This window comes from Protomyctophum parallelum, assembly GCF_964188405.1.
Source record: "Protomyctophum parallelum genome assembly, chromosome: 13".
Taxonomy (NCBI): domain Eukaryota; kingdom Metazoa; phylum Chordata; class Actinopteri; order Myctophiformes; family Myctophidae; genus Protomyctophum; species Protomyctophum parallelum.
In genome coordinates, this window is record NC_139708.1 from 32,385,791 (window position 1) to 32,399,052 (window position 13,262).

A 13,262-nucleotide genomic window follows, 5' to 3' on the forward strand; every position below is an offset into this window, starting at 1 on the left:
AATTAGTACACAGTCTCTCTAGAGCCATTCAACGAAACGGGTCTTTCAGATTTCTCAGACTCCATCCTGATTGGTTAAGATTGGCTTCCAAAGTTCACAGGAGTGCTCAGTTTCAAACAAAATGCTGCAAATCATGAACACATCGCGTGATTTCCGTGAAATTGTGCACGCACATTCCCACTAGGCCGAGGACGAAATGCCACATGAACAATTTCAACTCAGCCTCAAGGTGGCGCTATAACTGGCCGAAAAGTGTTTTTACCTCTAACTGCACGGATCTGTGGATAACCTGGTGGAGACCTGTGCCCAGAAGGGCACTTTTTCTAGTTTGCTATACTTTCAGTGTGCGAAACCCATACGTAACTATATGTATGCTGTTAATCATTTATATAAGTCACACTCACACCTATTTTAGCCAATTTAGTCTCATTCAGTAACACAACAGAATCACTCAGAATATTTTTCATATACAATTCATATACAATCTTGCCTGCACGACAATATGTGTGGCTATATTTCATAAAAATACATGGTTAATTAAAACTACTATAGGCCGGTGCCCGGCTGTAGAGCACAGAGTCAGTAACGATGGAAGTTGGAGATCCATGCTGTGTCAGAGTTCCACCCATCTGTCTGTGTCCCTTTTATGGAGATTTCTGTATCTGTCTCTCTGTGTCCCTTTATTCCTATAGAGTTCTGTGTCAGGCATGCCCAAATATGGAGTGTTGTGATGTCAGAACAGGCCAGCTCCATATCGTTAGCCTCATAGGATAAATGCATAAGTCATTTTTTATGATTTTCGGATAATAAGGAAAAACACATTTTCTCGCAAGTATGTAAGAGTTTTTAATGCAGATTTTTACAATGGTTTCCTGAGGGGTTAACAAAATGTTTTTTACAAAAAGATAAACATGAGAGTCATTCCATAACAAAAAAAAGTGACTTAGGCCATTTTCAAGAAAATAATCTGTGACTTAGGCATTTTTTAATACATGTCTACTAAACACCTGGGGGTCTATTAGAGTGATGTTAACTCCATACTAAACACCTGGGGGTCTATTAGAGTAATGTTAACTCCATACTAAACACCTGGGGGTCTATTAGAGTGATGTTAACTCCATACTAAACACCTGGGGGTCTATTAGAGTGATGTTAACTCCATACTAAACACCTGGGGGTCTATTAGAGTGATGTTACCATACTAAACACCTGGGGGTCTATTAGAGTAATGTTAACTCCATACTAAACACCTGGGGGTCTATTAGAGTAATGTTAACTCCATACTAAACACCTGGGGGTCTATTAGAGTGATGTTAACTCCATACTAAACACCTGGGGGTCTATTAGAGTGATGTTAACTCCATACTAAACACCTGGGGGTCTATTAGAGTGATGTTAACTCCATACTAAACACTTGGGGGTCTATTAGAGTAATGTTAACTCCATACTAAACACCTGGGGGTCTGTTAGAGTAATGTTAACTCCATACAGAACACCTGGGGGTCTATTAGAGTGATGTTAACTCCATACTAAACACCTGGGGGTCTATTAGAGTAATGTTAACTCCATACTAAACACCTGGGGGTCTGTTAGAGTAATGTTAACTCCATACAGAACACCTGGGGGTCTATTAGAGTGATGTTAACTCCATACTAAACACCTGGGGGTCTATTAGAGTAATGTTAACTCCATACTAAACACCTGGGGGTCTATTAGAGTAATGTTAACTCCATACTAAACACCTGGGGGTCTGTTAGAGTAATGTTAACTCCATACAGAACACCTGGGGGTCTATTAGAGTGATGTTAACTCCATACTAAACACCTGGGGGTCTGTTAGAGTAATGTTAACTCCATACAGAACACCTGGGGGTATATTAGAGTGATGTTAACTCCATACTAAACACCTGGGGGTCTGTTAGAGTAATGTTAACTCCATACAGAACACCTGGGGGTCTATTAGAGTAATGTTAACTCCATACAGAACACCTGGGGGTCTATTAGAGTGATGTTAACTCCATACTAAACACCTGGGGGTCTATTAGAGTAATGTTAACTCCATACTAAACACCTGGGGGTCTGTTAGAGTAATGTTAACTCCATACAGAACACCTGGGGGTCTATTAGAGTGATGTTAACTCCATACTAAACACCTGGGGGTCTATTAGAGTAATGTTAACTCCATACTAAACACCTTGGGGTCTGTTAGAGTAATGTTAACTCCATACAGAACACCTGGGGGTCTATTAGAGTGATGTTAACTCCATACTAAACACCTGGGGGTCTGTTAGAGTAATGTTAACTCCATACTAAACACCTGGGGGTCTGTTAGAGTAATGTTAACTCCATACAGAACACCTGGGGGTCTATTAGAGTGATGTTAACTCCATACTAAACACCTGGGGGTCTATTAGAGTGATGTTAACTCCATACTAAACACCTGGGGGTCTGTTAGAGTAATGTTAACTCCATACAGAACACCTGGGGGTCTATTAGAGTAATGTTAACTCCATACTAAACACCTGGGAGTCTGTTAGAGTAATGTTAACTCCATACTAAACACCTGGGGGTCTGTTAGAGTAATGTTAACTCCATACAGAACACCTGGGGGTCTATTAGAGTGATGTTAACTCCATACTAAACACCTGGGGGTCTATTAGAGTGATGTTAACTCCATACTAAACACCTGGGGGTCTATTAGAGTGATGTTAACTCCATACTAAACACCTGGGGGTCTATTAGAGTAATGTTAACTCCATACTAAACACCTGGGGGTCTATTAGAGTAATGTTAACTCCATACTAAACACCTGGGGGTCTATTAGAGTGATGTTAACTCCATACTAACCACCTGGGGGTCTGTTAGAGTAATGTTAACTCCATACTAAACACCTGGGGGTCTGTTAGAGTAATGTTAACTACATACTAAACACCTGGGGGTCTATTAGAGTGATGTTAACTCCATACTAAACACCTGGGGTCTATTAGAGTAATGTTAACTCCATACAGAACACCTGGGGGTCTATTAGAGTAATGTTAACTCCATACTAAACACCTGGGGGTCTATTAGAGTAATGTTAACTCCATACTAAACACCTGGGGGTCTGTTAGAGTAATGTTAACTCCATACTAAACACCTGGGGGTCTATTAGAGTAACTGTTGTTTGCTGTGTATGCAATGTAAAAATGCCCAAGTCACACAAAGTGAGTTAGGCGGCAACGTAAAAATGCTCAAATCACACAAGTGACTTAGGCAGATCATCATTTTTGAAGATTGTGAGCTTTGTGATTGGCTGAGGACATAGGCGATGATCCAGAACGATGCAGCAGCCCCAGGAGATCACCTGTATGCAGAAATCTCAATTTCGCCAAAAAATGACTTAGGCATTTATCCTATGAGGCTAACGATATATGGACCCTGGGCAGGGGCCCCATGTCCAGAGCCCGGGCAGAGGCCTTTTGTGGCGGTTCTGGACAACCGTGGGTCCGACTGACTTGACACCGGGCACTGCACTCCCTGTGGGGGTGTCGTACAGAGACATGATGCATTTATAAAAGGAAGGAAGGAAGGAAGGAAGGAAAGAAGGAAGGATGGATGGATGGATGGATGGATGGATGGATGGATGGATGGATGGATGGATGGATGGATGGATGGATGGATGGATGGATGGATGGATGGATGGATGGATGGATGGATGGATAGATAGATAGATAGATAGATAGATAGATAGATAGATAGATAGATAGATAGATAGATAGATAGATAGATAGATAGATAGATAGATAGATAGATAGATAGATAGATAGATAGATAGATAGATATTCTCTTGGAGGATGGCGCACTTTTGATGTATAATTCACTCAAATATTCAAATATTGCAGGGAACTATCAACTCATCCTAATGACTCTCACTATTTTGTTTGATCAAAGGCTGGTGTCCTTCATTTGACCAGGACGCTGCAATGCATCCTTTCTGCGGTTAGCAGCTTCCAGGATCTTCTTCCTGGGCCCCAGCTGGATGCGAATGCCTTTGAGGTCTTCATCAGAGCAAAGCATGAGGGCTTCGAGATCCAGCTGCTCACGGCTGAAAGCCAGGGCAAATTCAGGCAAGGAAATTGCAGACAGGAAGGTCTCCAAAGGAGAGGTGTCTTCATAATCCTCGTCATCAAATCCCAGGTCTTCTTGGTTCCAAGGCAGTACAGCATCACTGTCATCTTGAAACTCTGTGTCATCTCCATGAGTGTCATACAACTCGTTCTGCACAAGGTAGCCAAGGTTTTCATTGGCACCACTGGGTATGTCATCAGACTCCAGACCCAGCGTGTTCATGAAGACCAGACCTCCAAGACCGGGTCGATTGAAGATAGACTGTGTGGTTTGGCCAGGGTCATCATCGTCCCCTGCTGTCCTCCGCACCCCACTCTCATTGGACTCATGCTCATCCTGCTCACTGAAGACGTCCACAAACTCTGGTTCACCTTGTGTTCCATTCTCTTGCTTAAGGAAAATGACGTTCCCATCTCCCCCTGGTCTCAACATTGTACCTTTATTCTTCTTGCCAAATTTATTCTGCAGTGTGCCCTTAAATCTGGCAGTGAGGGAGCCAGATTTGTCTGAAGCGATAATCTTGGAAAACTGCTCATTGACACCACGGACAGAGAGTGAAGATGCCATGCTGGCCTCTGAAACAGACCCATCATCGCCTGTTCCGCGGTACATTTTATCCATCTTGCTCTGGTGTCTCTTCTTGACCTTCTCGCACATGTTCACGCGTTTCTCTGCCTCTTTGGTGGCCTCACGCTTCGCATTGGCAACCTTCTTGGCGTTCTGAATTGTCTGCTGTGAGGCTGCAGCATCCAGGTAGCGCACACAGTCCATGCGGTCACGTGATGCTGCAACGTCCATAGCTGTGTGGAATTCATTGTCTAAGGCAAAGAGGTTGGCACCAAAATTAACGAGGAAGCTGAGGATGTGCATGTGGCCATTAGTGGCAGCATGGTGCAATGGCGTGTTTCCCCATATGTCGCTCTTGTCTGGGTCCCCTCTGTGTGACACAAAACATTTAGTTTTGACAATTTAGTATTATTTTTATGGTACATTTAGTGTAGTGTATTAACAGAGGTTAAAGTGGGTTTTCATGACACAGGAAAGCAATAATAACAATGGAATTACGTAAAGCATCATTAATGTGTAACAAATTAACTACATTTCCTAAATACTGAAACTACACACATGAAACAGCAACCATTTCTGTGGTTAATTGGTAAGCTATTAAGAATTAAAGTCCTCCCATGTTCCCTCATCATGCATGGCAATAAATGTCTTGATTGCAGTAACACAGCAACTGCATGTCATAAAACCGTTAAAACGCAATTTGCAAGCTATTGTGCCATGCTGGTAATCCTTAATCGGAGAGAGAGTATTTTGATGGGCACGGATAAGAAGATATAAATGAAATTGTTCCAATTACATTTCTAAAAGTTTCATCTTTACTGAACCTCTGAGATGGTTCTAATCTCACTTGCAAATGCTGTGCTATAGCTGGTCATATTGAGGGAGAGAGGGTCGGTGGGGGTAGGGCGGGATAAAAGCTCTATTGTTTTACAGAATTGCTTTGGCTGCATTTGGCTGTCTAAACAGGACCATACATAACAGCAGCAAGTTTGGACAGAAGTTGGGCAGGCTACTATGACCAATTTACAATATTGAAGACACAAGGATCAAGATAGCATGCCAATAAACTATAAAGCCAACCTTTGCTCCTTGATCAACTATATTATACTGTGTGTGTGTGTGTGTGTGTGTGTGTGTGTGTGTGTGTGTGTGTGTGTGTGTGTGTGTCTTATGTGTGTGTGTCTTATTGGGAGCCTAATTGGGAGGCCATTACATTTCTTACACTATAAATTGCTAAACATGCATTTGAATTTTCATAGATTATGTAGACCTCTGTTTTTGCATGGATTAACGTGCCTATGGCCTAGCACAGGGATTGATTGATTGATTGATTGAAGTATTTATTAACAGTTTGCAGATGAAAGGAAAGAAGAAAAAAATATATATATATATATTCTGACATGTCACAGTGTCACATCTCACATTTGTATTAAGCCTATCTCTTCTACAATTGACAATCAAATCGACACAAGGCTATAGTCCAAGGCTAGATGTTAATATAAAGTCTAGTACTCACCCTCTACTACTGATCAGCTGAAGAGCATCGACATGTCCGTGGAAAGCAGCCAATAAAGTTGGTGTCATCCCATCCTCATCCCGAGCGTTCAGGTCGTTTCTGGTGGCCTCTTTCAAGAGGTCTAAGTAACCATCAATAGCTGCTTTATGGTATCTAGACATACTGAAGATTTGGCAAATAATAAACTATAAATAAAACAAATAAAATGGATATGACGTTTACACACGGCAGCTAAAAGAAATAGGGCATTTATCTTCCCCTCACCCAATACTCGCATAAGTTGCGCACTCAGTGGAGACTGGAGACCCAAATGAGCTCTGGGCGTCAACATAGCACGTCGCCATAAAAAATAATCAAAGTCCAAATCCAGGCCATGACAGCCACCGCCACATCATGACACATCTCATCTTTTTCATGTCGATCGACCAACTTTTGTGGTAAAGTCTTAGCTTGTCAATCGATTTGAAATCGCATTTTGTTAATTTGTTTAATTCATTTGTCAGTCTGCAGTTCCTGGACATGTGCGTATTAAAACAGAACATTGAACAATAACACACATTTAGTAAACAAATCAATATGCAGCCTAAACAGTAAACATTAATTTATGACATTAATAAAACACATTGCTGTCTGTTTGGGCGTTTTGCTGTTCTCTTCCCAGACAGTCATCATCAGCCATCATCACCTCTCTGACTGACTGAAGCCTCGATCCACGAACTTTTTATTTATTTATTTTTTATTTCCTTTCACACCAGCACTGAAATGTACTCCCTTGCAGTAGGTGGTGATGTCGCCTTTTATCTGAGGGCGGGCAGGCAGTGGGAACCATAAACACGCGAACCAGAAATACGGTAAGACTCAGGAAGGAAATGTAAGCCGGGTTGTGTTGCTTTCAGTTTATGACTGCACTATTAACATAACAACGTGCTTTCTTGTCGATAACACCATGAAATGACAGGGACAGCCGTTTGACATTCCCAGACCAGCCTGCCCGGAGTGACCGCCCTGCCCTCGAAGTTGGAACACTAGTTGGGTCTTCTTGGTTTCGCATAGTTTGGTCTTCCGTGGTGGAGAAGGTGCAGCAGCAGAGATGTCTGACAACGGTGGCTTGGCTGTGGGCCTTCTGTCCTATGAGACTCTGGTCCATGCTGTGGCTGGAGCAGTGGTAGGCAAAACAATTCACTAATGTAATATCATATCAGCAGCTTAAAGTTAAAGGTAGTGTAAATTATTTTCGTTGGTTAAAATAATTGTTAAAAAGCTCTATGTTGTGATGGTACTCATTGCTATAGACTTGTTTGTTCAGTACAGTTTGTTCTCTCCAGCTTTTTATTAAACAGAAAGTGCATTTTCAGAAACTGAAACTGGTCTGGGATACCAATTTCATCCAATCAGGACAGAGAACGCAGCCAGGATACAGTAAACAGGTGGAATTGTAACTTAAGTGATGGCACAAAGAAATGAGCAGACACATTTGTAACTGGAACACTGTAAAACTGTAAGCTCATGAATAGCTACTCTCTCCTGATTGGCTGACATTTTGTCACATACCTGAAAATGTATTTTATGTTTATTAAAGAGCTGAACAAACAGTCTATAGCAATGATTACTATCAGAATATAGTGATTTAACCTTAAAAGGAAATAAATATATATATGTTTTACCAAAAAATATCACTTACCCCTACCGTTACATTTTAATCGTGTGTGCTGTGGCTGATTTGGCATGCGAAACATAAAGCATACAAGCAACATGCATGTTATGTGCATGTTACTTTAACACAATGCATTGGTCCCTAATAGGGCAGTGTGACTGCAATGAGCGTCTTCTTTCCTTTGGATACAGCCAGGATCCGACTCCAGGGTGAGTTGGACTCTTGTCTTATTATCAGAATGGACAGAGCTGACTGAAAATGACTTTGAACTCTAAACTAGGGTCCCAGAGTTTCCTGTGTATGCTACAACAATACCATGGTCATTGAACTATTCTCTGGGCAACTTTGTAATTTGTATCACTCTTTTTTTTTAAAGATGGTACATCTTCCGTCTTGTCAGTGATACATATATCTTTTCTTTCAGTGGATGAGAATCGCAAATCTAAATCTACCCCAGTTATCTTGTCTGAGATAGCAAAGGAAGAAGGCCTGTAAGTGGTGTTGTCATACTATCCTATAACCAGCTGGGTTGTTTTTATTGTCAAGGTTATGCCCTTGGTTTGCACTGCTGTTGTATAGCTTAGTTTGCCCTGGGTTTGGAATTGCTGTTGCTCCAATGAAAGCACAAATCACCACTGACTTGATCATATACAATCAACAAATTCAATGCCGCATATTAATATTTCAATACGGGATACAGGCTTTGTGCCATTAAATTGGCTTCTGAGCTGAGTCATTCAAATTATACTCTTTTCTTCCCCCTGCCAGTGTGGCACTATACAGGGGCTGGTTCCCAGTTATTTCCAGTCTTTGCTGCTCCAACTTTGTCTACTTCTACACCTTCAACACACTGAAGAAATTGGTATTGTCTGGCCAGGGCAAGTCCCGACCAAGCAAAGACCTGCTCATGGGCGTCATAGCAGGTATGTAGCACTTTATTGGCTTTCAACCTGGTGTCCATATTTTAGACATGACATTTTAGGCATGTTTCAAAATATAGGGCGATCTATAAGCTCACATGTTGCTGTTGTGGATAAGTAAAGTTTATGATATTACTCTTTTTTTTAAATTAATATTATTCTCAATTCAGGCGCAGTGAACGTGATCCTGACCACCCCAATGTGGGTTGTCAATACTCGGCTGAAGCTGCAGGGGGCGAAGTTCAGAAATGAAGACCTCCAGCAGACGCATTACAAGGGCATATTCGGTATGCAAGTATGTGTGTTTGTGTCAGAATTCAAAAGCTCCTTTTTGAAGAACATGCTGTTGTCGAACCATGTCATGTGTGAATGTCCCTTCAGATGCCTTCTCCCAGATCATAGACAAGGAGGGTTTGGGCACCCTGTGGAATGGCACCCTGCCCTCTCTGGTGCTGGTGTTCAACCCGGCTGTACAGTTCATGTTCTACGAGGCCATGAAGAGGAGGGCTGGTAATAGTGGGAGGAAGGTGAGCTGATGGGGTGGAGACGATTTCCAAATATTTCTGACTTTTTTTTTTATCATAACAGAGCTTCTAGATTGGCTAGAATTAGATATTTATATTTATATTAAATAAATTATATAGGGCTTATGTGATCTTAAGCATTATTTATATTTGGGTCTTACAGCGATAATAGCAGATCTACAAGCTTACACCGTGTCATTGTCATTATGTCATTTGTCTTTCCCACAGATATCCTCAGCAGAGATCTTTCTTATTGGAGCTATTGCTAAGGCCGTTGCTACCACAGCAACATATCCACTTCAGACTGTTCAGGCCGTCTTAAGGGTGAATATTTGAAGTGCATCCTTCCCGCACCTACAAGTACAATCTGATCAACATTTAAACATGAGATAAAAGAAATGTTTCAGCAACAGCCTGTCTCAGAGCAGATTAAATCTGATGAAACGTGTTGGTGTTCTCAATAATATGGGAAATTGCATCTGAGCCCGTCAGGAGTAAACCTTTGTATGTCCAGGCTATAAATGAATCTGTATCTGCTCTCTCACTAGTTTGGCCAGTACAAAGGTGATGGCAAAGGTGGAGCATTAGCAAGCCTGCGCAATGTCATCGACCTGTTGATGGACAGAATCAAGTGAGTCATGTACTGTAACTACTAGGGCTGTGAACAAATATTCCACATTGAAACATGTATTCAAAATATAAATTGGACTGGAGTCGCTCGACATCACTTTAACTGATTCTAAATCAAAATGTTGCTCAAGCTGAAATGAGCAATCCATGTGGTAATGGAGCATTGAATGCCCCTTCTATATAGCCTACCTCAAAATGTGTTTAAATAAATATAGGCCTACGTATATCCTACAATTAGGATGTCTCTTGTTGTATTGCTTTACACATTTGTGAACATAATTTGCAAAAGGTTCAGACCTGCATTCAAATGTTTTTTTAAACTATACTAATAGTAAAACTCAACACACATTGGGCTCTGGGTGTGTTATATTGCTTATCCATTTCTTTTCTCTCTCTATGACAGGAGGCATGGTTTTTTCGGCTTATACAAAGGCCTGGAAGCGAAGCTGTTACAGACGGTACTGACAGCTGCCCTCATGTTTGTGATCTATGAGAAGATCACTGCAGCCACGTTCAAGCTCATGGGCCTCAACAAGAAATTGAAGCAGTGAGATCACTGCACTCCTTACATAATTTTACCTCAAACGTGCAGTTGTACAGTAGTTATACTGAGCACAGCCTTGGCCCAGAGAACTGTGAGGCCTCATCTCTGGCCCCTTTTCCACCAAAAGAACCGATTCTGTTCTTTATTTAATTTTTATGATGGTTTATATCCATGTCCATTTTAATGGGCGTGGCTAGCAATTCAGGGCTGGGACCAGGCTACAGTTCTGCATCTTCCAACTTGAATAGTGACACACCCACTTTGGTTCCCACATCAGGGCAAGACAATTTTTTTTATTCCAGTTCCGAACCAACTTTTAGGGATCTGAACGGAACCAGTTCAACCACAGTGGAAAAGGGGCCACTGAGTCTGCGTAGCTACAGGGTTTACAGTGTAAAACATGTCCAACATGGCTCGACATGTAATTTTACAAATTTGTTTTAACCACATTAACCCTGCTGTGTTAATTCTTTTTTACAATTTGTAGTTGCAGTACAAGCTTGACGATTGGCTATTTTTGCTATTCGTCATACTCATATAGGGTTTAAGTGGTTAAAGCAGTGGTTATTGAAAATTGGGATTGGTGACTGCTCATATATTCCATAACCAAAGGTGGGCTGTTAACCATAACCAAAGGTGGAATGGTTTGACACTAATATTAACCTCTCCCAGTGCCTAAGTAGATAACATTTGTCCTCAAACTGGTGAGTATCTTATTCTCTTTCCTTGGTTGTTTGTGGTTCTTCTAATTCAGTAGGGCTACTTTGACAGATAAATTCAGATAAGTGCAATTAATACAAAATGCTTGAATTGCAAGACCTCTTCTACGGTACTGGACTGTGCTTTAGGACCGCTGTCAACATTTAGCATAGAAACCATCTCATTGTGTGGGAGCTTGTAAATGATTCCTCAGCTGTAATATTGAAGATTGGTGCCTAAGGCAAATCATAGATTTGAGATTATGTACTGTTTCATCTAAAACAGTGGTTCTCAAACTGTTTAATTTCAAGGACCCATGCAATCTGAGAGTGTAGAACCCCCTGAAGAACCCTGAGGGTTCTTGGACCCCACTTTGAGAACCGCTGATCTAAACTTTGAAGGTACCGTAGTTGGTTGATCAGCCCATTATATTGGACGAATTACCATGTGTTTTTCTGGTGCAACTTAGGTTTCATGCAATGAATGACCAGTGGAGTCCTATTTTCCTAATTTCCTTGCAGCAAGACAGTTTAGGACATTGCCTTGATATAATGAAGCCACTACAACTTTGATCAAATGTCTTACGTTTGCAGCTCATATATACAGTACATCAGAGTACTGTAACCTCTTAACATATACGCCAGGTCATTTTCTGTTTACAAAAGCAGTCAGTGTTACGTGCAAGTTAGATATATTATAACAGTTGCAGGCAAAGAAGTACTAGTTTTCTTTTGATGACATACTGTGTGCCTAAAGGGCTGTAGCATATTCTTCTTGGTCTGTTTCCAAAAAAGTTTGATTGCACAAATGTGAAAATTCTGATTAATGAATGTACATTTTGATTTGAACATTTTTTTTTATATATTCTAAATGACAAAATGTAGATTTAAATATACTTGGAGAATTTAAGGGAGGGGTAGGGGGGGTTGACAGGGGCGGTAGCATTAGTTCGACCTCCCGTTAGTCCGACCATTATTAATTAACACTATCCCAAAACCTAACCTCACAGGAAGCCACGGGTGATTTGTAACCCGCAGCACAGGTAACTAACGGGAGGTCTGACTTAAGGACAGTCCCCGACAGGGGCATTCTTTTTTACACTTTACTCTTTACACTTTTTACACTTACACACTCTAAATTGAAATGACTGCTTCTGCATGCACTGTAAGAATTGCCACCTTGTACCAATTATAAACAGCAGCCTTCATGATTTTAACTACATCCACCCTGATTGCATTATAGGACGAACATTAAGCAAAGAAAAAAAGCAAACAATGCATCATGGGTTGTGAGCTTTTTGGCAAAGATTTGGTGTAGAGGGAAAAAGGAGCAGGGTCATAGACCCCTGGGGGACTTTGGGCTATGGTTTAAGTGGATAAACAGGTTCATGCACACTATTCTACTTTGCAAGTATTTCATAAACAAAATGAAATGCCGCTACTTCTTTGAAGCCATTTAATGTTTAATCTGTGTAATATTTAATCTCTGCCACTGACTATACCTCTTTGATCAGTATGACCGTGTACTGATAAGTATTCTTCATTAAGCTCTTCCATCTTTCCTTTGATTGTTAACTAGGGGAGTATCTTTAAGATTGTGAGAATCATTCATATAATTGTAATTTATGAAGTGCTAATGATACTGTGAGTTTACACCCTATTGGTTAATTATACGATGTGTTGTGTGTACTGCAAGTCATGTCTTTCTTTTCAATACCTCATGCAACTCTTATGTAACAATTGACATTGCATAATATATTGTAATACTTTGGTGACTGAAACTGAAGTTATTTTCTTCATAATTTACGGCACTTTGTTATTTTAGTTGGTTAGCTTGTTGTAAACTGGAACCAATTGGTAATAAAACAAATGATCATTATTCTGGACTTACTATAGGCTTTTACAAAGATATGCAAATCAAAGGCGTTCTAATTAATTAAATTAAACCTTGGGGTAAAATGTTTGTCAGTGGTGCTCAACCTTTTTTCATGTGAAAGACCCCCAGAATTATCTGTATTTGGCCACAGACACCCATCTGAAAATGTTGTTCCAGTGCCCCCCCCCCCCCCCCCCCCCCCTTATGAGCTTGTAGATCTGCTATTT

At 40.8% G+C, this 13,262-nt stretch overlaps 2 protein-coding genes across 2 annotated transcripts; one reads left to right on the forward strand and one right to left on the reverse strand.

Moving 5' to 3' along the window:
• Window positions 1–3,923: 3,923 nt before the first annotated feature.
• Window positions 3,924–6,350, reverse strand: anks4b (ankyrin repeat and sterile alpha motif domain containing 4B; the record flags this gene model as incomplete). The annotated part of the gene is made up of 2 exons (XM_083778833.1): window positions 3,924–5,043; window positions 6,190–6,350. The coding sequence occupies 2 exons, from the start codon at window positions 6,348–6,350 to the stop codon at window positions 3,924–3,926; spliced, it is 1,281 nt and encodes a 426-aa protein (XP_083634959.1).
• A 710-nt stretch (window positions 6,351–7,060) lies between these two features.
• On the forward strand, window positions 7,061–12,370 carry slc25a17l (solute carrier family 25 member 17-like). Its single transcript, XM_083779704.1, has 9 exons — window positions 7,061–7,354; window positions 7,992–8,052; window positions 8,268–8,334; window positions 8,612–8,766; window positions 8,934–9,050; window positions 9,145–9,290; window positions 9,516–9,611; window positions 9,836–9,918; window positions 10,321–12,370. Exons 1-9 carry the CDS (start codon window positions 7,280–7,282, stop codon window positions 10,466–10,468), a joined length of 948 nt encoding a protein of 315 aa, XP_083635830.1. The 5' UTR covers window positions 7,061–7,279; the 3' UTR covers window positions 10,469–12,370.
• Window positions 12,371–13,262: the final 892 nt, after the last annotated feature.